This window comes from Nannospalax galili, unplaced genomic scaffold (genome assembly GCF_000622305.1).
Source record: "Nannospalax galili isolate Female #2095 unplaced genomic scaffold, S.galili_v1.0 scaffold263, whole genome shotgun sequence".
Classification (NCBI taxonomy): Eukaryota; Metazoa; Chordata; class Mammalia; order Rodentia; family Spalacidae; genus Nannospalax; species Nannospalax galili.
Genome location: NW_008350402.1, coordinates 1,843,537 through 1,865,975, shown reverse-complemented (window position 1 = coordinate 1,865,975; position 22,439 = coordinate 1,843,537). Strand labels below are relative to the sequence as shown.

The 22,439-nt window shown below is 46.3% G+C and overlaps 1 protein-coding gene across 6 annotated transcripts in view; it reads right to left on the bottom strand.

Moving 5' to 3' along the window:
• Pax5 (paired box 5) overlaps positions 1–22,439 on the bottom strand; it is a 192,748-nt gene that overhangs the window by 146,792 nt on the left and 23,517 nt on the right. For 4 of the 6 annotated variants that reach the window (XM_008847694.2, XM_008847697.2, XM_008847699.2 and 1 more), the window contains 2 exons: positions 16,846–16,910; positions 12,679–12,807 (listed from right to left, as the gene is read on the bottom strand). In XM_008847694.2, the coding sequence (XP_008845916.1) occupies positions 12,679–12,807; positions 16,846–16,910 (194 nt within the window). The remainder of the gene's footprint in view (positions 1–12,678; positions 12,808–16,845; positions 16,911–22,439) is intronic. The other 2 variants (XM_008847696.2, XM_008847698.2) reach the window with 1 other exon arrangement.

Below are 22,439 nucleotides of genomic sequence, written 5' to 3'. Positions count from 1 at the left end.
AGAGAGAGAGAGAGAGAGAGAGAGAGAGAGAGAGAGAGAGAGAAATTTTTCCATAAACTTTTATTGAGGAATCTGGATTCAGGGTAAAAATACTCTGCTCTGATATTAGAAAAATTCTCCCTGATCTGAACTTTGCTATGGCTAATGTGAATCAAAATATGAATAGCAATTTTTTTTTTTTTTTTAGTTACCAGGAAAGGCAGGAAAAGGCCCCTTTTGACACATAAGGAAGTCAAGCTCTCAGCTCTGAAAGCTCACAGAGCCAGGAACAGGAAGGCCTGGGCTGGGAGCCCCTCCAGCCATGCTGCTATTCTCTGTGACTATAACTGGCCAGTCACTACTGAAGCTGACCAGCTCAAAGGTGTGGCGAGGAAGTATGCAGAGCAGTGCTGGGGAACAAGGCCCCTGAAGGATGAACCATCCCGGAGCTTCATCCTCTCGTCCATCCTCAGGACAGAACCCACACAAAAGTGGCCTTGAAGGCCCATGGCAGAGAAAGCTGAGGACACGGCCATGAGGACACTCAGTCTCACACTGGCACTGTCCTGTGGTGGCACTCTCTGTGAAAGACAGACCGGAGTGGAGATAACGGCACACTAGAGCTACCTACCCAGATGCCAGTCCCAACACTACCACTGGCAAAATCTGGGCTGAGCAGTATAAACTGGGGCACCTTCCTTGATCTCCCTGAATCTCTGTAAAATGGGGTGATGACAGTATCTACTTGTTACACTGGTTGTATATATTAACTGCATTAATCATCTAAATGTCAAAACCCTGTAAGTACTAGTGATTATAGTTGCACGTTATTGCAGTTCCTGTTCAGAGCCCATGCTCATATGGCAGGCAAAAGAAGGGCCACATGTCTGTCTGTGCATGTGTGTCCTAGGCCAAGGGAGAACTCCCTTTCCTATAGAACTAGCATCACATGTCCTTTCTATGGGACTTAATGCCCATGCAGGAAGAAGACAAGGATGTGTAATGGGCGAGGCTCTACCTTTCACTCTGCAATCACCTCATGAACCATCCAGGCTTGTGGCTTGCTTCTCTCACATCTAGTCTGCCAAAGAGGAAGTATTTGCTACCATGTACCAGACCATGAGCTGAGCAATAAGGTGACATGGTGACTGCTGCAGACAAGCTTCCTGCCTCTGTGGAACTCACAGTCTTATAGGGAAAATAGAAGAACGGCAGATGTGACACTTTTATTAACAGTGCTAGAGGGGACAGGTGGGCAGGGAAGTCCCCATTGTGGAAGCGACCTTAATGAAATATACCCAATTTCCTGGGCTCTAGCAGGCCTCAGGGTTTTCTGAGTATCTCAAGTGCATCTCCATGGTGCAACTGCAGGCACAACTGGTGTCTTTGCGTGTAGGGAAACAGGGGCCTACAGGTAAAACAACTTCCCCAGTCACAGGAGTTGTGTCCGGTGCAGTTAGCACTAGAACCCAGATTGCCTGACTCTAACCCATGCACGTGAGTCTCAGGAGGCAAGCAGGACCAAGCACGTGGTGCTGGGGAACTGCTAGAAAGAGGCTCAGTTTGACAGATGGATCATGAAAAGAGAAAAGGTGAGGTGGTTCAGGGCTTCATGAGATGGTCAGGTGTCTGGTCACAGGTGCCTGCTGTAGCCTTGTTAAGATGTTCAGGGGGCTTCTGAGAACAGTGGGCAGCTGCAAAGTCTTAAAACACTTCCACGAGTCACCAATCAGAACTGAATTGCAGAGGAGACACTGGAGGGCAAACCCTTTGGAGAAGTCAGGGACATGGGCAGGCAGCAAAAGTCTTAAAAAACAGAGTGCTTGGACCAATGCAGCAGCAGTGGGGATGGGGAGAAATAGATTGAAGAAATATTTAAGACAGAGACACAGCGTCCTCAGGCAGACATCTGCCAAAAAAGCCTTTCTCTGGGCTTAAGCAGAGGCACAAACCTAAGTAGTGAGGCCGACAGGACCCCTGCTTCTGGCTAACTGGATTTCCAGGAGGAATTATAAATAGCAACCCCTTTCCCCTGACACCAATAATTTTTTTCCAATCACCTATTTTCTACAAAACCAAGAAGAGATTTATTGAAAGGCGATGTTTCCTAGGAGAAATGATCTGTCCAAGGTCACAGAGCTAACAGTAAGGGCAAAAATCTAATTCCAACTCCAGGGTTTTCCCTGGCACATCACAGGTCAGATCCTTAAGATTGATTTAGCTGGAGAGATGGCTCAGCAGTTCCCAGCACCTACATGATGGCTAACAACTGTCCAGTTCCAGGGGAATCGGACACCCTCTTCTGTCCTCTGTGGGCACTGCACACATGCGGTACACTTACATACATGCAGGCAAAACACTTATACACACATTGAAAGAAAAAGATTCATTTGTCCATTTTATATGAAAAAAAATAAGCCTCAGAGAGCAGTGACTTGCCCAAGATCACACAAACAAGTAAAGGTTCAGACCCAAGAATTCCCAGAAAGATTTGTGTTAAGACATCTGGGTCAGGAATGATGGGATTAATCCCAAAAGCAATGATCAGCCTCCCTTCCTGACTGAGCAGAGAAGTGAAACTCAGATAAATAGTTAGCCTATCCAGGCATGCCATTCCTGGCCCAGGAACAAGCATAGTAGTTCACAAATGGCCAGTACCCACTGCCCTGATACCCCTCTGGTCCCTAACCCTGGAGAGCAACTAAGCTGTCCTGGGTCAATGGTGCCACCTGGTGGCTGGTGCTGGGAAGTGTCTAACACCCTCATTTAAATCCTCCTGGCCAGTCCCTCAAGGGGTCACATCTGTCTGTGTTTGTTCATAGCTTGCTTGATTTCACCACAAAGCCTCTCACATCATCTCCTTCATCTTTCTGTTACTGCTACTTCTATACCAGTGAAAGTGAAGACTGAATTGTCAAAGTGAAATCAGACATACACACACAAGCACACACCGCACTATGCACCTGTGTGTGAGTCACCCTCCTGTGGTGTTCTGGAAATACCCAGAAGCCCCTATGCAATCAAAGATCTCCTTTCAGACTTGCTTTTCCTCCAGTGCCAGGCATCAAGATAAACACTAAAGGTATTTCTTTATTTCATCCCCAATCAATATCATGATCAAGTTTTCTCCCACCAAAAATATGCCAAGGATGTGGGGCCTGCAAGCTAGGGCAGAGCTGAACTGGAAGAGGAGATGGATAGGGTGACAATTCTTAGGGAACACTTGGCAGCTACTGTTAGCACATAAGGAAACAAGCTGGGGGGGGGGGAAGCCAAATCTCTTTTAGCCAAAACCACTTATCTGTTGTCCCTATTTGTATGAGTGACCAGCAAGCAAACTGAGTCAGGAATAGCCTGGGTGTGGGGTTCCTGGCCACTGAACCCCACCCAACACCTGGGATAGAAACTTCCAAAGTATAGTTCAGAGACACTTGTGGGGTCCTCAGGATCTTTCAGGGGGCTGTGAGGTAGGAACTGCTTTCGTAAGAATGTAACTGCTATTTGTCTTCACTCTTGGTATTTCACAAGTACACAGTGGAATTTTCCAGAGTTTAGGATGTGTGGTATTGGGACAGTGAATAGAGAGGCAGTTCTGAGATTCCAGCTGTCTCCTGTCAAACCAAACATTAAAGAAATTTGGATAATTGTAAAACAGCACCACTCCTACTAAATCTTTGTCTGGAAAACACAGATCCTATTTCAAAATAATACGTGTGCTACTTGTTTATTGTTTTAATAAATTAATAACCATTTTAATTAACTCATATAAACTAAAACTCCCCGAGGTCCTCAATATCCTCAATAATTTTTAAGTTTAAAGGAGGTCCAAAGACCAAAAGTTTATATCCCCAGGGCTTTTCCAAACATAGGCGCAGCACGCTGAGTAGACAGGAGCTAAAGTCTGGGGGAACATAGGGGGTCTGGGCAAAGCAAGTGTGTAAACAGGACAGGGTGGGGGTTCAGCAGCCCTGGCTCTCACGAAGGCTCTCCCTTGCTGAATCAAAGTGAAACTCAAGGACCAGTTCTGAGGGGAACTGAAACCTGAACCCCCCACCCATGGGACAGGCCCAAGGCCTAAGGGAAAGACCCAATGGAACCACGCAATGGACCACCTGGCTTCTCCATCCAGGAGCCCCTTACAGTTGGCTGCCTGGATCTCAGCCTAGGTGTCCATGGATGCAAAGGCAGGATGTGGGAAAACAGCTAGCCAGGGTGGGAGCTGAAAGTTTAAGTCATTAGCATCTGTCACTAATCACTTCAACATGGGTGAAGCCAGAGTTCCATGCTATGGGGAGATATGCAAAAAATGACCTCAACACCACCATTCTGGGCAGCTGCAGCATGGCTCCTTGACCACACCCTAAGAATCTGCCAAGCTACCTGCCTGTAGCCTGTGCCCAGCTGCCCACTCCTCTGGCCACAAGTATACACTCACTCATACGTAAGCCTGCACGCCCTTTGCCACTTCCAGGAACTGCCTCCTATTGCCTTCGGCTGTCAGGCTGAATGGAACTCCTTTCTTTAGGGTCTGAGCTAGGAATCTAGAAGCATTAGGGCTTTGGGGCAGAGGAAGCAACACAAGCAAGGTGCTAGAGCATCCTGCGCGCAGACAACCAGAAGCCCAGAGGTTGGTTACCATTCAGTGTTCCAGACCTGACTTTATCCCAGAAAGGCAGACCTTGCCCATGAAAACTCCCAGCTTTGAAATGTTACAAATTCAAAACTGAAAATCCAGGGCATCCAAAAAAAATCTCCATAACCAGCAGCTAACCCATTGTCACCTGGCTTTGAATGGCATCCCCAGTAAAAACCTTGGTCATAGTCCCTGCTTATATAACAAGAGAATTCAGGGAAGAGGCCCCCTAGGTGAGGGTAAGTCCAGGGGACACCCCATCACAGGACCAGGGAAGTCTTAACAGGGACCATGACAAAATGCCAGTAACTTCATACCTCCCCACTAAAAGCCAATATGAAGATGGGTGCCTCCTCATGCTTTTCAGAGGTCTAGCCGGTTGTGAAAGACCAATGGCCAACACTGAGCCCAGGGGAGTGAGCTGGTTCTGGACAACCCAGCCTCTCAGGCAGCTGCTGTCCAGGTGAAGGGCACTATATATGTAATAACAAAGACATGCGTGCTCAGAAAACAGAGGGGTAAGAGGAGGAACAGGAAGGGCAGAGTTCACAATTAAGAGCGCTGGGTAATCAATAGGTCAGCCCCCATGTGGTGACAGATAGATAGAGTCTCCTTGGCTTTTAATGGTGGCGATCGCAGGTGACACCAAGAATTTTCTGAGGATCCTGTTCACTCATCTAGGTTTTCTGGAGTCTACCATCTGATCTGCTCAGACCTCTCCCCGCATCAGCCTCTTTTCTCATCTACATAATGACTACAGGGGGTGTCCTAGCTGCTCCCCATAACCTAAACTGGTGACCCCAAGAACCCCCTGAGATGCCCTCCAGCCCCAGGAGCTCAGCTTTCTGCCCTCCACCCTCCCAGCCACCACCCTGGTACGCATCTCTCTCCTCTTCTCATGGAAACCTGAGGCTCTCTTGACCCTTTTATTCTCCCATTGAGGAAGGTTAGAGACTCAGAGCCCTGAAAGAAAAAGAACATGGAGTGGCCCTTGGTTTTGCAGCCAACACCTGGGGGCACTGTTGCTCAGCCTAGATGTCCACAGGCTCCCCCAGCTTATCCTCCCTTAGCTCCTACAGTGGCCCCCAATTGACTGTTATAAACAGGAAGTCAGTGGCAGGCAAACCTGTGAGTTTCAGCTGTCAAACAGTTCGAACTGTGGCTGGAGCCTGCCGTCCTCCACCTGTGACTGGCCTCACATCCTCAAGCCCCCCATAGCTGTTTATTAAGCATTTACTGTGGCTCAGCCTTGGGTGAAATTCTCTGGGGAGCCACATGTTTTTATCCTCATGATAATCTATAAGGTTCTTGTCACCTCTGCTTTGCAAGTGACAAAACAGGTTCAGAGAGACCATGTTGCTTGCCCAAGATCTCATTATGGGAAGCTCTTAGACCATTCAATCCCTGCCCCTAAGCCTGTGTCCCAGGCCCAATATCTGTAGGACCTGGGACTCCCCTAGAGATTGGAGATCAGTGGAATCTGGGGGCAAGGGCTGCCACTAACTCCAGAAACAGGAGCCCCAGCTTTGCCCGTACCCATTCCCTCTGGGAAATCTGAGAGGGGTTTCCCCACTCTGCTCCGGCCTCTTCCCAGAGCCCAGGAAAACTGTCCAGGGAGAGAAAGAGCAGAGCCCAGCTATCCCTGGTCAGAATGAGTGCCGAACCCACCACTATCCCTCCACAATACAGTCCCATAGGGGTCTGCTGGGCAAGGCTGAACTGGGACCCCAGCCTGAATGACAGAGGGGGAGAGGGGATTTGGAAAGAAAGACGGTAAATACCATGAGAGGAAAGTGAGAGTAGGGGAAGGGGTTCATTAACAGGACACACACAGAGCCAGGGGAACCCCCAAACAAAAGACACAGAGACACAAAAACAGGGAGCAGGCATCCCTAGCAAGAGGGATGGACAGTCCACAGCCAGATCCTCCCCAGCTTCACTATGGGATCACAATGAACTTGAAATTCTTTTAATGGACTGACACCTCAGGGTCCTGGCTGCCCTTCCTGTGCCCTCCTGGTGCAGAGGCCACAGAGGACTCTGAAGGGCAAAAAACCCATTTGCAATGTACCTTGGGCTGCCTCAACAGAAGCTCCTGGCCCCAGCATCCACCCTGGTGCCAAAGGACTGTTTGGCTTTCTGAGCTAATGAAAGGATTCTCACTCCACTGACCTCCTATGTTCAGGGCCTTTCAAACTCAGGGGAGGCAGGGAGGAAAGGTCGAGGGGACCTGAATGGGGGCCCTTGAGACAGGCGGAAGGAGGCCTTGCCAGAGATCAAAGTCCCAGGAAGCCACAGAGGGGCTGAGGCTGCCCTTTCACCCATGGCAGCTATTCACAGCCCTGGCTGTTCCTGTAAGTCCAGCCAGCCACCAGCTCCCCTGGGCCTTCCGGAGAGGGAGGACCAACGTCAGGCTCTGCTGGGGCCACTGTCACAGCTTCCTCTGAAAGACCAAGTGAGGGGACAAGGCTGCTTCTCTCTACTGGGCCCAACTTTACCTGCCCCTCCAAGCTTTCCCCAAGACCCCAAGGTGCTGGACTGGGGGATGAAAATGCCCAAGATAGGCCAGTCCTGTCCCATGAATAGCAGATTCAGAGCCAGGCAGATGATAGAAGGGAAAAATGAGTGGGAAGACCACTTCTGACTCTACATGTCACAGAAGCATGAGCTGGTGGTGGGGAACTCACTACCATTCCAAGATGATGCTCCTGCTTTGGCCCAGCCCAGCTGGAAGCCACATGCTTCTCTGGCTGCCATCTGTGCCCCGTAGCTTTCTTTAACCAGCTCTGTCTTCAGAGGCCACAGGGACCGATGTTGCTTCAGCCACAGGGCAGTTCGTCTGAGCCTTAGCACAAGGGTCACATCCCCAGGTCTGGTCCAGGTAGCATCCTAGAGAGAAATCTAGAATTTCTAGGCTGAAAGAACCTTTATTGATGTGCTGGTCTGACTGTGTTCTAACTTGTTTTGGCTCCAGAACTCTTTATTCAAGCAGGGAGGAAACCCTAACTACCAAACAGAAGCCCATGACTGAGGAGACCAGAGTTCCTATTTACTCCCATTACTGATTATGAAGCCTCTTAAAGGCACATAATTGACCCAAGCTATTAATGAGCATTTATTGAGCACCTACTATATGCTCAGTGCCATTCAATACAGCAGCTATTAGCTAAGTGTGGCTGATAAGTACTGGGAATGTGGACAGTACAACTGATAATGAGTTTTCATTGTTACTGTTTTGAGATAAGGGTTTTTTATGAACGCAGGCTGGCCTTGAACTCACTACGTAGCCAGGTGCCTTCAGACCTGTAGCACTGCTCCTGCTTCATCTTCTCAGATACTGAGATTATAAGCATGTTCTCTCACACTTGTCCAAATTTTTCATTTTATTTCAATTCACTTAAGTTTTAAGAACAGAAGCCAGGCTGGCAAGGTGGGTCAGTGGGTCCACTTGGGGCACAAACTAGATTACCTGAGTTCAATCCTCAGAACCCAGAGAAAGGTGGAAGAAGAGAACCAACTCCACAAAATTGCCCTCTGAACTCCAGATGCACTTTGTGATATATGCACGCCCTCACACACATTCCACTAATAATTATTATTAATAATAACTTTAAAATTAATAAAATAAAAAGCAGAAGCCATATAAAATAACTTTTCCACTAAGCAAAGCTTCATTGTTTGATAGAACTGACAGTATTTGACTAAGTTTCAGGTGTTTACCATCCAAACTGATATATGTGATAAGCACAGCATACTTCAAAGACTCAGCTCAAAATAAGAGAAAGCATACCATATTTTAAATATTGATTACATGTCAAAATGACAATATTTATGGATGTGAGTGTGTGTGTGTGTGTTGACATGTTTGTGTGACTGCACATGGGTGCATGTTCATATGGAGGCCAGAGGTTGACACTGAGTACCTCTCCACATTACTTTTGGGGTAGGATCAGTCATTGAACCTGAAACTTACTGATTTGGCTCGGCTGGCCAGCCAGTGACCTCCATGGATCCTCCTGCCCCTCCTCCCCGGAGCCAACTACAGTCATGCACTGCTGCATCACATGGTACTGGGGATCCAAGCTCAGGTCCTCATGCTTGTGGGGCAAGTATTTGCAAACTGAGCCATCACCTCAACTCTTAATTCCATTTGTTTCTTCTTATTCATTATTTTAGGGTTTTGTGAGTTGGGGAAGAGGGTATTTGGTTAGTACTTCTGTTTACTTATTTTTAATCTTTTGAAACATGGTCTCTGTAGCTTAGGCTGGCTTCAAACTTACTATCTAGCTGACTTTAAACGTCTGATCTTCCTGTAGGTGCTACCACACCCGGGTTTGATCTTGGTCTTTTTAAGACAGTCTTGCTATGTAGCCCAGACTGGTCATGAACTCAAGATCCCCCAGCTTTCATCTTCTGACTGCTAGAAGTACAGGAGGATACCACCATTCCCGGCCACCTTTTGACTGTTTTTAATATAGTTTCTAGAACAATTTTAATGACACGTGTGGCTTTTGTTCTACAGAGGAGGGCTGGACTAATCACTTTCACATCCACCTTAACACCCAAGACATCAGCACAATGTGTGTTTATTGAGTTTCTAAAACCGTCCAAACCAGCTCCCTACTATTTTCAAACTAAAAGTCAGGGGCTAGCCAGGTATGATGGTACACATCTTTAATCCCAGCACTTGGGAGGCAGAAGCAGGCAGAGCTCTGTGAGTTCAAGGCCAGCTTGGTCTACATAGTGAGTTCCAGGCCAGCTGGGACTACAGGGAGATCCTGTCTCAAAAAAACAAAACAAAACAAAAAAATTCAGGGGCTATAGTCAGTATTGAACACACACACACACACACACACACACACACACACACACACACTTGCCTACTTGCCACTTCTTGCCCAGTCTAAGTCCTGAGCCTGGCCTTCTCTCTGCACATGCTTACTAGAGGCCAAGACTGGACACGTTCTCCCTTATCTTTAACTAGCATGCTCTCTCTCCTCCCTATGGCCAGCCTTCCACTGCCACCTCCTAAGAGGAGACTTTTTAGATCAATCCTTGCATTTTCATTCTTAACCCCCTAGTCCACCCTCTGCATGTGGTTAGATGCCATCACTGCTCCCCCCACCCTGAGGTCTGAGGAGGAAATACCCATAGGGCAAACCCTAAGTCCAAGCTAGAGACAACCATGTACCAGGGAGCCAAGTCGGGGACTCCACCCAGAAGCCTCAGTCACTGCATTGAGATGTGGGGTGAGACACTCAGTTATTTTCTTTCTGGCCCTCTAATGTCCCTCTTGTCTCATGACTCTTCCAGAAGACTGCTGAGGATTTTGGAGAAAAATGTTATTGCCCTAGAAGCCAGCTCCTAACTCTATGGCATGCAGGCCCACTACAGCTAGCCTCGGTCTACCTGGTCATTTCCCTGTGCTGCCCCAATGACCGGTTCTTACTCTGCTCTCAAACTCCTGACCTTGAGGTCTCACGTCACTGCACTCTCATCAGCATCTGACCTGCTAATCCTGTCCAGGTGCCTGCCACTCTTTCTCATACTCACATCAGAGGCTCTGCCCAGTCCCAGGCTGCTCTGCCTCCACAGGCACTTTCAGCAGAGGACAAGAGTAACAAGTGGCCAGGTAATATGAGGGGTGAGGCCTCGGGGTCTTCCAGCTCCTCTCCATTTTCCCAGTCTACGCTAGCTGCATGGCTGTCAATGTCACAGAACCTCCATTGCCTTTTTTGATAAAATGAGGGTACCAACTCTGCCTCTTCACCTCTCTCTGGATCCAATGCAGGGATCTAGGGAGGATATGAAAGGAGAGTAAGAAAGGGCAAGAGGGTTGCCTTGTGCGGTGCTCCCCCCAGACGTCTCTCTGATGGGAGGCAGGACCTTTCTGCTCACCTCTGTGCTCAACCTGCTTTGTTCTTGCTAAAGCAGGGCAGGAGTACCGGGCTCACTCTGCTGCTTGGGTCCCCCATTCTTCCCAGTCTTATAAAGACCACTGGACTGTCCCCCCAAGTCTTCCTATGGCTTAAGACTGCCAAAAGTTTCAGAACTGTGATAACTACAAAGGACTGCAAAGTCTTTAAAACTAATTCTTAATGTTCTTTTGTTTTGTTGGCTCTGAGATGAGGTCTCACCCAGGCTGGCTTGCCCTAGGCTCATGATTCTCCTGCCTCAGCTTGCCGAATGTTAGAACTGCAGGCACACTCCACCCGCCCCCACCCCACCCCCATCTTTTGTCCAGCAGCTGAGCAAGTGCCACTTCGTCTGCTTGCATACTCCTAGAGACACGGTACTCACTGTCTCCTGTCATTTCTGGATCACTTTCTTACACTGAGCTGAAAGCACCTCTGCATCTGCCATACGCTGGCCCTTGAAGCCACACAGCAAGGTCTCAATCCTCTGCCCTTCCATGTCAGCCCTCCAAATAACCGAAGACAGTAATCCAGTCCTGCTTGTTCTGCTATTTGTGCTCAAACCCCCCTAGGCCCAGAGGCATTTCTGGGTCCCCAGACCCCTCTCCACTCCTGAAAATCTCTTCTGCATATACCCCAGTGTGTCACTGTTCTCAGCAAATGAATTGACCAGCAGAGCTGTGACCCACTGTGTTCCTTTTTAAACAGTTAAGAAGCCAAGTAGCTTCAGCTGATCACAGACAGCAAGCCAATAGAAGACTCATAACACAGAGCAACCCCCTAACTCAAAACCCGTATGTTAGCAAACATAAAAGTAGATTATTGGTTTTTATTCTTTCGTCTTTCTCCAAAAGTCCCAGCCTGAGTTCCTCCATTCCAAGGGAGCCGTCTACAATCAGTCCGTTCACTACAATCAAACCCAGCTGGGCACCAGCTTGGCACATCTGCTTGGAGTCCAGGTGACATGGAGAGAAAAGATGACACCATCAACCCCATAAACCAACAGAGATGGCAGGCCCACTGCCTCCCGCAGCAAGCCAGCACAGCAACCCACTGAGTTAAAGACTTCTGACATCTGCTCTGGAGTGTCAGAGCAGTAGAAGGAGGTGAGGCCAATCCCTCTAGCCATGAATCATCCTACTCCACCCTACTGCTGCACCCTGAGGCCACAGGCCCAGCTCCACTGCCTGGGGCACACAGACCACAGGCCAGTCCACTGCTACCTGACTCAGTTTTCCAGTTACAGATATTAAGTACTTAGGCATGTGTTCATGAGCACATAGATCCCTTACACAGAGTTGTGCCAGAAAACAGAATAATTGAATCAAGATTTCTGTCATGCTGCTTTCCAGACCTTGACCACAGCTCCTCACCCCTTTTTCCCTTTCCTTTTCTGCCTAAGGTTTTATAGATTCTCGAGGGGTCATTTCGCCTCTCAAACTGATTAATGCCAGCCAGTGCCAGTGGCCCACCCAGCAGAAGGAGATTGGGTGACTATGGGCCTGTGTTCCACACAGAGATGGCCGGCTCCAATGGCCCAGGTGGCACATGATACATTGAGGGGTTGGGAGGAACCAACTGAGAAGACAGTCATCTTTGTAATCCTCAGGAGGCCCTATGTTCCTTTATCTCAGGCCGAAGAACAAAGATGAGATGATTCTTAATTTCCTCCAACTACCTCCGTCACTTCAACCGAAGGCCTTCTGTGCTGAGAAGTGTGATCAACCCTCAGAGAGCCTGTCCCTGTTCTTTCCACCCCAAATGTGCCCCTCACGACAGGACAGAGCGGTGGCTGCTCTTCCCAGGCCCCTCTCTCTCCTCCAAGACTCTCTACAAAGGAGATGTTGGTACTTGTCTCAGATCCTCCACACACAGCATCTCTGGGGCATCATGTCTACATTTGAGATTTTCTTAAAAGCCACAAAGCCTTTCTCCAATCCCAGGACTTAAGAGAGGGGGAGACCAGCAAGGAGTCACAATCCCAGACAGGTGTTTGCCTGTCTTCTTTGTACCAGAGGGAAGGACAGGGTCCTGGGAACTCCAGTCCTCTTTGAGGGCATTGGATGGACAGCTTTGTTCCCACTCGGCAAGAGCATCCCTCACAGACCCCATCTGGTCCATCCCCAACAGGGCCACACAGCCATCTCTTACCTTCATCTCTCTTGCGCTTGTTGGTGTCAGCACTGGGGGACGTGATGCCCAGGATGCCACTGATGGAATACGAGGAGCCAGCGGAGTCAGTGCTCACTGATGATACTTGCGTCACAGAGCCCGTAGACACTGCAGAGGGAGAGGGGTGCCGGCCTGTCACAAAGGTGCTCACTATATACATTGGGCTGGGTGCAGCTGCTGCAGGAATGAGAGAGCCAGCCTGAGGATACTCGCCCTGACTGAGCAGAAAGGAACACCAGCACAGAACTGAGGGAGACCTTGCTCAAATCCAGCCAGTCCAAGGATGCAAAAAGCAGGAGGATGGAGAGGAGAAATAGGGCAGTGGAGGGGGGCCCAGACAACTCGAGAAAGTGAGTCATGTTCATCCCTGAATTCCATCCTTACATGTAGACATAAACACACAAACACACACACACACACACACACACAGAGCCAAGCAAACAAGCAGCAGGCTACCCCATCTTCTTGTAGCTTCTCACTGTCTCATTTTCAATTCACCTGGAATTTATTTTTAATATTAATTATAATGATGATAATAATAGTTGATGTCTTCTGAGAGTTTACTCTGTGCCAGGCATTAAAGCATTATCTCATTTCATTCTGAGATCATTTTAATAGGATAGTTCAGGCTATTACTCCATTGGAAAGGTAAGGGAATCAAAGCTTGGAGAATGTGATACCTTAGGAGGTCATATAGCAAAATATAGCAAATAAGAGGCAGAATGGGGGTATCAGTGCAATGGCTTAGCAGGCAAAGGCACCTGCCACCAAACCTAAAGACCTGAGTTCAATCCCTAGGACCTACAGAATGTAGAAGGAGAGAACTGACTCCCACAAGTTGTCCTCTGACCTCCATATAAGTGCTGCGTCAAGTTTCTCTCTCTCTCTCTCTCTCTCTCTCTCTCTCTCTCTCTCTCTCTCTCTGTATAAAATTTTTAAATGTAGGGCTAGAGAGATGGCTCAGTGGCTAAGAGTGTACATTGCTCTTGTAGAGGACCCAAGTTTGGTTCCCAGTACCCATACTGGGCAGCTCACAAGTACCTGTAACTCCAGTTCCAGTAGATCAGACACATTCCTCTAGCTTCCTTGGGCCCCTCATGCATGTGCACATACTCTTATATACACAATTAAAAGTAAAATAAATTGTAAAAAAAGCAATACAAATTCTTAAAGAGTCAGAGTGGAGATTGGAGAGTGGAGAGTAAACCCAGTCTTAACTCCTGTAACTAATATGCCCCTCACTGAAGAAAAAAAGGAGAGCAATAAAGAGCTTCATATTAATACCATGCTTTTCATGTGATCATTACAACAGCCCAGAGTGCTATTGCTTAGTTCTATTTACAAAATGAGGAAAGTGAGTTTTACAAGTGGAGTGATTCAAAGTGACCTAACTGAGAAGCCACAGCACCTGCATTTAACCTCAGGTCTACATTTCCCCTCCCCAGAAGTGGGAATGGAGGCCAGTGACTTATTGTGGCTGGGAGCCAGGTCCTTAAGTCCCTAAGGATAAGAGGAGTAGACTTTACGTAAGTGTCACAATGAATACTGGTCCAGAGTCCTCATTAGGGTCCTCTCCAACTACGTGGCTGAATTTCCATTTGTAGCATGTGGGGGTTCTTTCTCCACTCATTAAGACCTGCATACCCATCTCACATCTCCATGAGCACTCATTAGCTGGAGGCAAATGGAGCGCCTTGATTCTTAGGAGTAGGAAACACTAGTGGAGATGGGGGAAAGCTGTTTCTTTCCTTGGTGCAAATCTGTCTCCTGCTTCCTGCAGACCTAGGAGGGCCTTTCTTCTTGTTTTTTAGTTTGATTTTAGATCTTCCTTAAGAGATACAGAAGCAGAAATCATCAACTTCTCTTTTCCTCCACCAGAAGACTCCTCAAAATAGATTTATGCAAATCGTGTGACTTCTTCTGTATTAAGGTGCAAAGAACAGAGGAAGAAGGAGAACCATGGTCACTTGGCAGTCCAAGCGACAGCATGTAAGGCAGGCTCACCATGGCACTGATAGAGCCAGTGACACCTGCTTAGGTATCATAATGGACCCAGGTTCTAGTTCTGGCTCCACCAGTTTCTGTGAACATGATTTTGAACTAGCTGTTTAATCTCCGAGCCCCAGTGTCCTGGCTACTCAATAAGTTTATAAACTATGTGGAGCTCTATACATGTGAGATATAGGTTTTTATTATTTTTATTTTTTATGTATATGAGTGTATTGCCTGTATGTGTGTAAGTGTACCCATGTCGTGTAATGCCCACAGAGGTCAGAAGAGGGCATTGGATTGCCCTGGAACTGGAGTTACAGACCATTACTAGCTGCCCTGTGGGTGCACCCTGGGGTGCTAGATCCTCTGCAAGAGCAGCCTGTGCTTTTAATCGTTGAGCCATCTCTGTAACGCTGAGATATAGTTTAAATAGAAATTTCTGGGGCCAAACCAATCACCCTTCTGACTTACAATAGAATTATTCCTAGCTACTGAAAGATAGTTTGATTTTCATGTTGTGTGACCTGAAGCAGTTACAGCCACAAATGAAATCTCAGCCACAAATATCTCCCCACACCCCAAATCCCAGGAAACCCTCCTTAGTCCTCTCATCCTGTCCAAAAATGGGTGGCTCCCTCCCTGCTCCTCCCCAGCACCCAGACCTGCTTCCTGAGCTTTGCTTTTACAAACTTCTCTTTCTTACATCTACCCATAAGACAGAGAGAACCTTGAGAACAGGGATTTTTGTCTGGCCCCACCATAGCATTTCTCTCCAACCCCAGGGTCTACAGAGCAGGACCTTAGCAAAGCCCTTCCAAAGGCAGTTCTGAATGAAGAATGGTCTCTTTGAAGGAGGGGCTCTCTCTTAACCTTCACTCAAAAGTCAAACTTGGAGGGCTAGAAACCTCAGGGAGCACCTGGTTTGGGCCCCTCCATGAACCAGTAAGGAAACTGAGGCTTAGAGGTGAGAAAGTTGCCAAGTCCCCTGAGTTAATGACAAACTTAGAACTATAAGCCAGGCCTCTGCCGGTTTTCCCATCACCATGAGAAGTTGAAGTTTTCACTTAAAGGAACAGCGACGATGGCGGGTTGGAGAGCTGGTTCTTGGTTAAGAGCACTTTTCTTCAGAGGACCCCAGTTTAGTTTCAGCACCCACATCGGGTACTTCACAACCACCTATAGATCTAGCAGCCTCTTCTGGCTTCCTTGGGCACACACACAAATAAATAAATATAAATAAATAAATAATATTAAAGGTAAAAATAAAACAATGGCAGTGACAAAGGTGTGGGAACATTGCATAATATGACATAGAGTTAGGAAGAATTCTCAGGGTCTATGGCAACCCAAGCTGTCAGAAGTTTGCTGAAGTCAGCCACTTTCTTACAGTAGAATAACTTTTCCCCAGCTAGCCAAAAGTATTTCTTTGTCACAAGTGCAGCAGTGACAATAATGACATGCCTTAATTAGACACATCATTTTCAACTCACTTTGAAGAGGAAGCAAAAGAAAAGTTTGGACTTTTGAGTGGGAGGAATTAGGACCTCTACCCTCTGAGTCGTGCTCACTCTCAGACGTGCCCTGTGGGCCTCAGAAACCCCACAGGTAGCGCTCGACAGCAGGTAGCGCTCGACAGCAGGTAGCGCTCGACAGCAGGTAGCGCTCGACAGCAGAGTACGGGAGAGAGAAGCAGGAGAAAGAAAGTTTGGGAAGTTTTACCACATCTTCTCTCAAGACTGCAAGTGCACAAAGAATTGCAAAAGGTTGGTTGATAGAAGAAAAAACACATTCAAAACTACTTACTGACTAATGATGCAGAAAATGTTATGAATAAGTATCCCTTTCTTGATTTATTACTTTAATTATCTGACATTCTATAGACCCCCATTAGTGGATTTTTTTTGGCTTAGATTTCAATTTTCTGTCTCATGGTGAAAGCTATTTATCATAATAATCAGTAAGATTCAAAACCTTTTAGCAGTATTTATAAAATTCATTTACCAGGTTGAGCCCTCGGAGAATGGCAAAGAAGGCGCATTAGGACGTGTGTGAAGTGTTTTATGCAGAATTATCTGTCCATAGAATGATTAAAAGTTCTTTAGAATCTTTGGAGCCCATTAGATTTTCACTTTTTTTTTTTTTGAAAGTTCTTACCTATGCTGTGACTGGAAGCTGGGACCGGCTGATTGGGCGGCTGCTGCACTTTTGTCCGGATGATCCTGTAGGCAGGTGGGGAAAAAAACAAATGACTGTTTGCCATCTAGAAGGAAAGAGGCCCTGGTGCTGGGGAAGCAGCTCCTTTGGTAGAGTGCTTGCCCAGTTCGCACAAGGCCTGAGTTGTATCCCCAGCACCGCATACACTGTGTGCTGTGGTACACACCTGTAATCCTAGCACTTAAAAAGTGGAGTCTGAAGGCTCAGAAGTTCAAAGTCAGCCTCAGATACACATCAAGTCTGAGATCAGTGTAGGATACATGAGATCTTGTGTTAAAAAAAAAAAAGAAAGAGAAAAGAAAAGAACAGAAAAGAAGAAAACTCATCCTGGAGCAGATTTGGGTCAGATTATGAGCCCAGGTTGGGAGTTAGGAGTTCCGGGAATTTCTCTCAGTGAGTATATTTGGGTGACTTACCCCCTTCTAGACCCTGAGTGCCTCTTCTTTTTCTTTAATTTTTGTTTTGTTTTTTCTGTTTGGTTTTCTGAAAGACAGTCTAGCTCATGCTAGCTCCAAACTCTCTACGTAGCCAAGGCTATCCTTGAAATTCTGATCCTCCTGCCTCTCTTACCAATCACTGTGATTACAGGTTTCCACTGTCACACCTGGGCAGAGTGCCTGCTCTTCTGAAGAAAAGGGATGATGATAGTGTTACACGTGAGCGCGGCTGCCTCTCAGGTGTACCTGCAGCCCCATAAAGGACTCCTTGAGTGGCTTTAGGGAGCTCCTTCCCTTCCCTAGAGCTCAGACTCCAACCTATTGAATTAAGGAACTGAACCACACAATCTGCCTGACCTCTGGCAGCTCTCACATGTTTGGTTTCTTTGCCCTAGAGAGTCCACAAGCAAGATTAATACAAACTACCAGGGAAATTAGCAAAGGAGGGCATTTTGTGCTATGGAATCTATAAAGGATTAAAGTACTTCCCATAGAAAGTACTTGGCTTGGTTTCACGAAGAAGCCAGCCAACCTCATACAAAATTTCATGGAAGGACTCACAGGGCTGAGAGTCAGGAGTGTCTTAGACTGTCTTTCCAGAGACTTTGTTCTAAGGACCTGAGGATGACCTTGAGCAAGTGTATTCTGTTGTGGACCTCAGAACAATGAGGGAGTTCAAACAGATCATTTTTTCCTTATTTTAAGTAATCAGACACTATCATAAAAATAAAAATGTTACAGAAAAGCCCAATATATAAGAGTGACCAAAGTGGCAGTAGCTTCCCTTACTACCTGGCAGCTCTGATGCTCTGCAGAAACCAAGGTTCTGAGGAGTCTTCCTTGTAAACGTCCAGCTGGGACAACACCTAGGGCTCCCTGGAGACCACAAGCCCAGCACATCTTTGAACACAGAAAAGTCAAGCCAAAAGTCCCTGTGTCATCTGCAAGAGAGCGCCTTCCCTGGCATTTTAGAGAAGGCTCAGTCATAATAAGATGTTCACTCCTTTAGAAAAGTTCTGTACCAAGCTCAAACTATTACCTTTTAACAGGACATTTTGTAGAGTTTTACTTTATTATTGAAGTAATGTATGCTCATTATAAACTACTATTTTTGAATTTATGTGTCTGTGTATGTGTGTGTTCCTGTGTGTGCATATACACATGTATGTGAGTATGTGTTGAGGGCAAAGGATAACCTCAGATGTTGTTGCTAAGGCTAGGCTGGCTAGCCAGTGAGCCCCAAAGATCTTCCTGTCTCCATTCCCTGGAGCTGGGATTACAAGTTTGTGCTACCACACCAGGAGAGAGAGAGAGAGAGAGAGAGAGAGAGAGAGAGAGAGAGAGAGAGAGAGAGGAGAGAGGAGACATGGCAAATGCATAACTAATTATTTAAAAAATACAAAAGGAATCATATTAGTCTAACAACCTAATGACAAATTATACAAATAGTATCTACATGAGTCCATGTATATAGCTAAAGGCTAAATAACAAGAGAGAGAGAGAGAGAGAGAGAGAGAGAGAGAGAGAGAGACCAGAGGACAACTTGCAGGAGTTAGTTCTCTCTTTTCATCATATGGGATCTGGGGAGCAAACAAGTCATCAAGCCAGTAGCAAGAATCAAGCTGATAGCAAGAGTCTTTACCACTGAACCACCTCATCAGACCCCACTGAGCTTGTTCTGGGGATTGAAATCCGGTCCTAGTACTTGCAGGGCAATCACTTTACCCTCTGAGCTATCTCTCCAGATCCATTATAGACTATTTGGATAACATTGGTAAGAATAAAGAAGCTATCTAGCAGAGTGTGACAATCCCAGTTCTTGGTAGGCTAAGGCATGAAGATTGTGAGTTTGAGCCAGCCTAAACTGTATATCAAGAGTGTCTTAAAAAACAGCAACACACACACACACAAAAATTAAAATCACACTGATATATTATTATATCAACATTCCTGGGCATGTTTTGAAATATTTCCTCCTAACAAATCAGGACTAAGCCACATGCACAGATTTTATCCTACACTTTTCTCTTTTTACAAGAACTTTCTTATATGCCAAACCATTATATCTACACATTAATTTCAAGGCCACCCTGGCCTTCCAACTTCTGCAAAGGAAGGACAGATGTAGCAGGTATCTCCTGTTAGATTCATTGGTCAGTAGGCTCTGCCCTGCCTGACCTTACTGCTTGGTGCTGGACACCCAGGGCACTTGGTGTCTTTAGCTGATATCCCGGAATAGACTTGTTCATTCAATGCTACAAGCCTAACCACAGAGCCTCTGAGTCCTGGTCACCTGAAAAGCTTTTTGTCCTTTTCTGATGAGTCAGCTTAAGTACCTTCTCAAATATATTCAGTATGTATATATGTTTGTTTGCTCCGACATTCAAACCAGTTATTTCACTAAGCAAATACAGAACATATTGGTTAAAGACCTCAGAATGAGGTTCTTTTCTTGACTCCTGAATTAAGCTGTTATCTGATCTAATTTTTTAAAGATTTTAAAATTGCATTTAGTGAGGGGGGAGAGAGAGAGAGAGAGAGAGAGAGAGAGAGAGAGAGAGAGAATGCATGCCACAGAGCACATGCAGAGGGCAGAGAGCAACTTCCAGGAATCAGTTGTGTTCTTTTACTATGTGGATCAGGGGAATTGAACTCAGGTGGTCAGATTTGGCAGCAAGCATCCTTATCCAATGGGCCATCTTGCCAGTCCTTATCTAATTTTTGTGTATGCAACTACAAAGATGTAGCCAGATAAGTGAACATAGGGATATGCCAGGTATAAACGTGGTTTGTATTGTATATTAAAGGCCTGATAACATATATTTCTCCACTGAAGTCTAGCATAAATTTCTTTTTATTTAATTTGTATCTAGATAAAGCAAAGTATATTTTTCCTCATTTTTCTTTTTAAAATATCTATAAATCACTGGCAAAGCACTATCAACAGTCATGAACCATTGACAGGTCACTGCAGCATAGAGAATAAATGTACAGACCCCAGAGTCAAACCACCAGAGTGTCAACCACAGACTTGCAGTTTGCTAGCTCCATGACCTTAAGTAATTCCTTTACTTTTTATGCCTCAGTTTCCTCCTCTGAAAATGGAACTCAGACTCATTCCTACACCCATGGAATTATAGGCTTGAATTAACTAGTTGAGGGCTGGAGAGCTGGCACAGTCATTAAAGGCTCAGGCTCACAACCAATTAACCACTTGAAAGTGGTTGATGCATAGCCAACGTTGAATAAACATTACTGTTGCCTTTCTCAGTGCTGCCCTCATAAAGACGAATGACCAGCTTCAACTTTAGAACAATCAGATATCCACATCTGCCTAAAGCACATGGCTAGGTGTGGCATTAGACAGCTGTCATGCCAGCACGCAGAAGGCTGAGGTATAAGGATCATGAGTTCAAGGCCAACCTAGGCTACATAGTAAGACCCTGTCTAAAATAAATAAATAAGACCCATCCTATATTGCTGAGCATAAGCATGACCCGGGATGATACATTAACATGGTTTAACATCAGTGGGAGCTCACTGAGCAATCTTTTCATACAGATAAAGAAACTAAAGTCCAATGTGTTCAAGTGATCCAGCCAGGGCCACACAGCAAGTCAGCCCAGACACCTAGCTCCCAAGCACTTTTCTTTAAGATACATTTGAAGGAAGCGGTCTTTCTGATAATATATCCTATACAGGACACAAAGCCTATTTGAACTCAAAATCCATTTAGGCCAGGCATGATGCCTTTTTTACAAGAACTGCCTTTAATCTCAGCACTCAAGAGGCAGAGGTAGGAGGATCTCTGTAAGATGGAGGCCAGTCTGGTCTACATAGCAAGTTCCAGGTCAGTCAGGACTACAAAGTGTGGACCCTTTCTCAAAATAAGAAACAAACCAAAAAATCTATTTAGAATTTGAGGGCTAAAACTCTAAGGGATTTTATATGTTGTCATTTTAGCATCACTTCTCCTTCTTTGAAAAACTAGGTCTTCTTACCACAAGCCCCAACACCTCTCAGAAAATTCACTAAAAAAGATTGTGGTGCCTTGGAAAAGGTGAGATGGGACCTGGGGATGTAGTGCAGCTGGCAGAGTGCTTGCCTAGCATTCACAAAGCCCTGGATTCAGTCTCCGGCACCTCATAAGTTGTGCTAAGTGTTAGCAAATGCCTATAATTGCAGTATTCCAAGGCAGAGGATCAGAAGTTCAAGGTCATCCTTAGCTATATAGAAAGCTCAAAGGCAGCCTAGACTTTGTGAATCTCTGTCTTAAAAAATGGAAGGGCAAGGCAAAGCTGAGCACGGTGACACATGGCTTTAGACCCAGCACTTGGGAGGCAAAGGTAGGTGGATCTCTGAGAGTTTAAAGCCAGCCTGGTCTACATAGCAAGTTCCAGGCCAGCTGGGGCTACAGGAAGACTTTGTCAAAAAAAAAAAAAAAGAACAAGAAAGAGCAGGGAAGCAGGGTGTGTGTGTGTGTGTGTGTGTGTGTGTGTGTGTGTGTGTATGGGGGGGGTGTCATCTGGGGAGGTAGCTCAGCAGTTAAAGTACTTGGCATAAACGCATGAAGACCAGAGTTCAGAGTTCAGGGAATGCCCAATGCAAGCTGGATGAAAGACTAGCCAGATGGGCAACCTCTGGGTTTAACTGAGAGACCTTGCTTCAGTGAATAAGGTGGAAGAGTGATTGAGGGTGATTCTTGACATCCTTGCATTTGCACTCACACACATGTGCCTACACGGACAGATGGACGGATGGACACACACACACACACACACACACACGAAAAATAGAAAGAAACAAAAAAGGAGAGACAGAAATAACCACACTGATGAAGCTTTGTGCAGAGAGAAGTTCAGGCCTTCAGCTGTACTGAGAATCCCAAAACCTGGGATCAAGCTTGGAGGGCACATGGCAGCACCAGGGCCTGCAACTGGTACAGAGGATGAGGGAGGGAGGAGGGAGGAAGCCAGCTCAGAAGACGTGCTGTCAAAGTTAGGGTTAAAAGCAAAATTAAGTCTAGCATAGTGGCACATGCCTATAATCCTAGCATTCAGGAGACTGAAGCAGAAGAACCAGCAACTGGAGGCTAG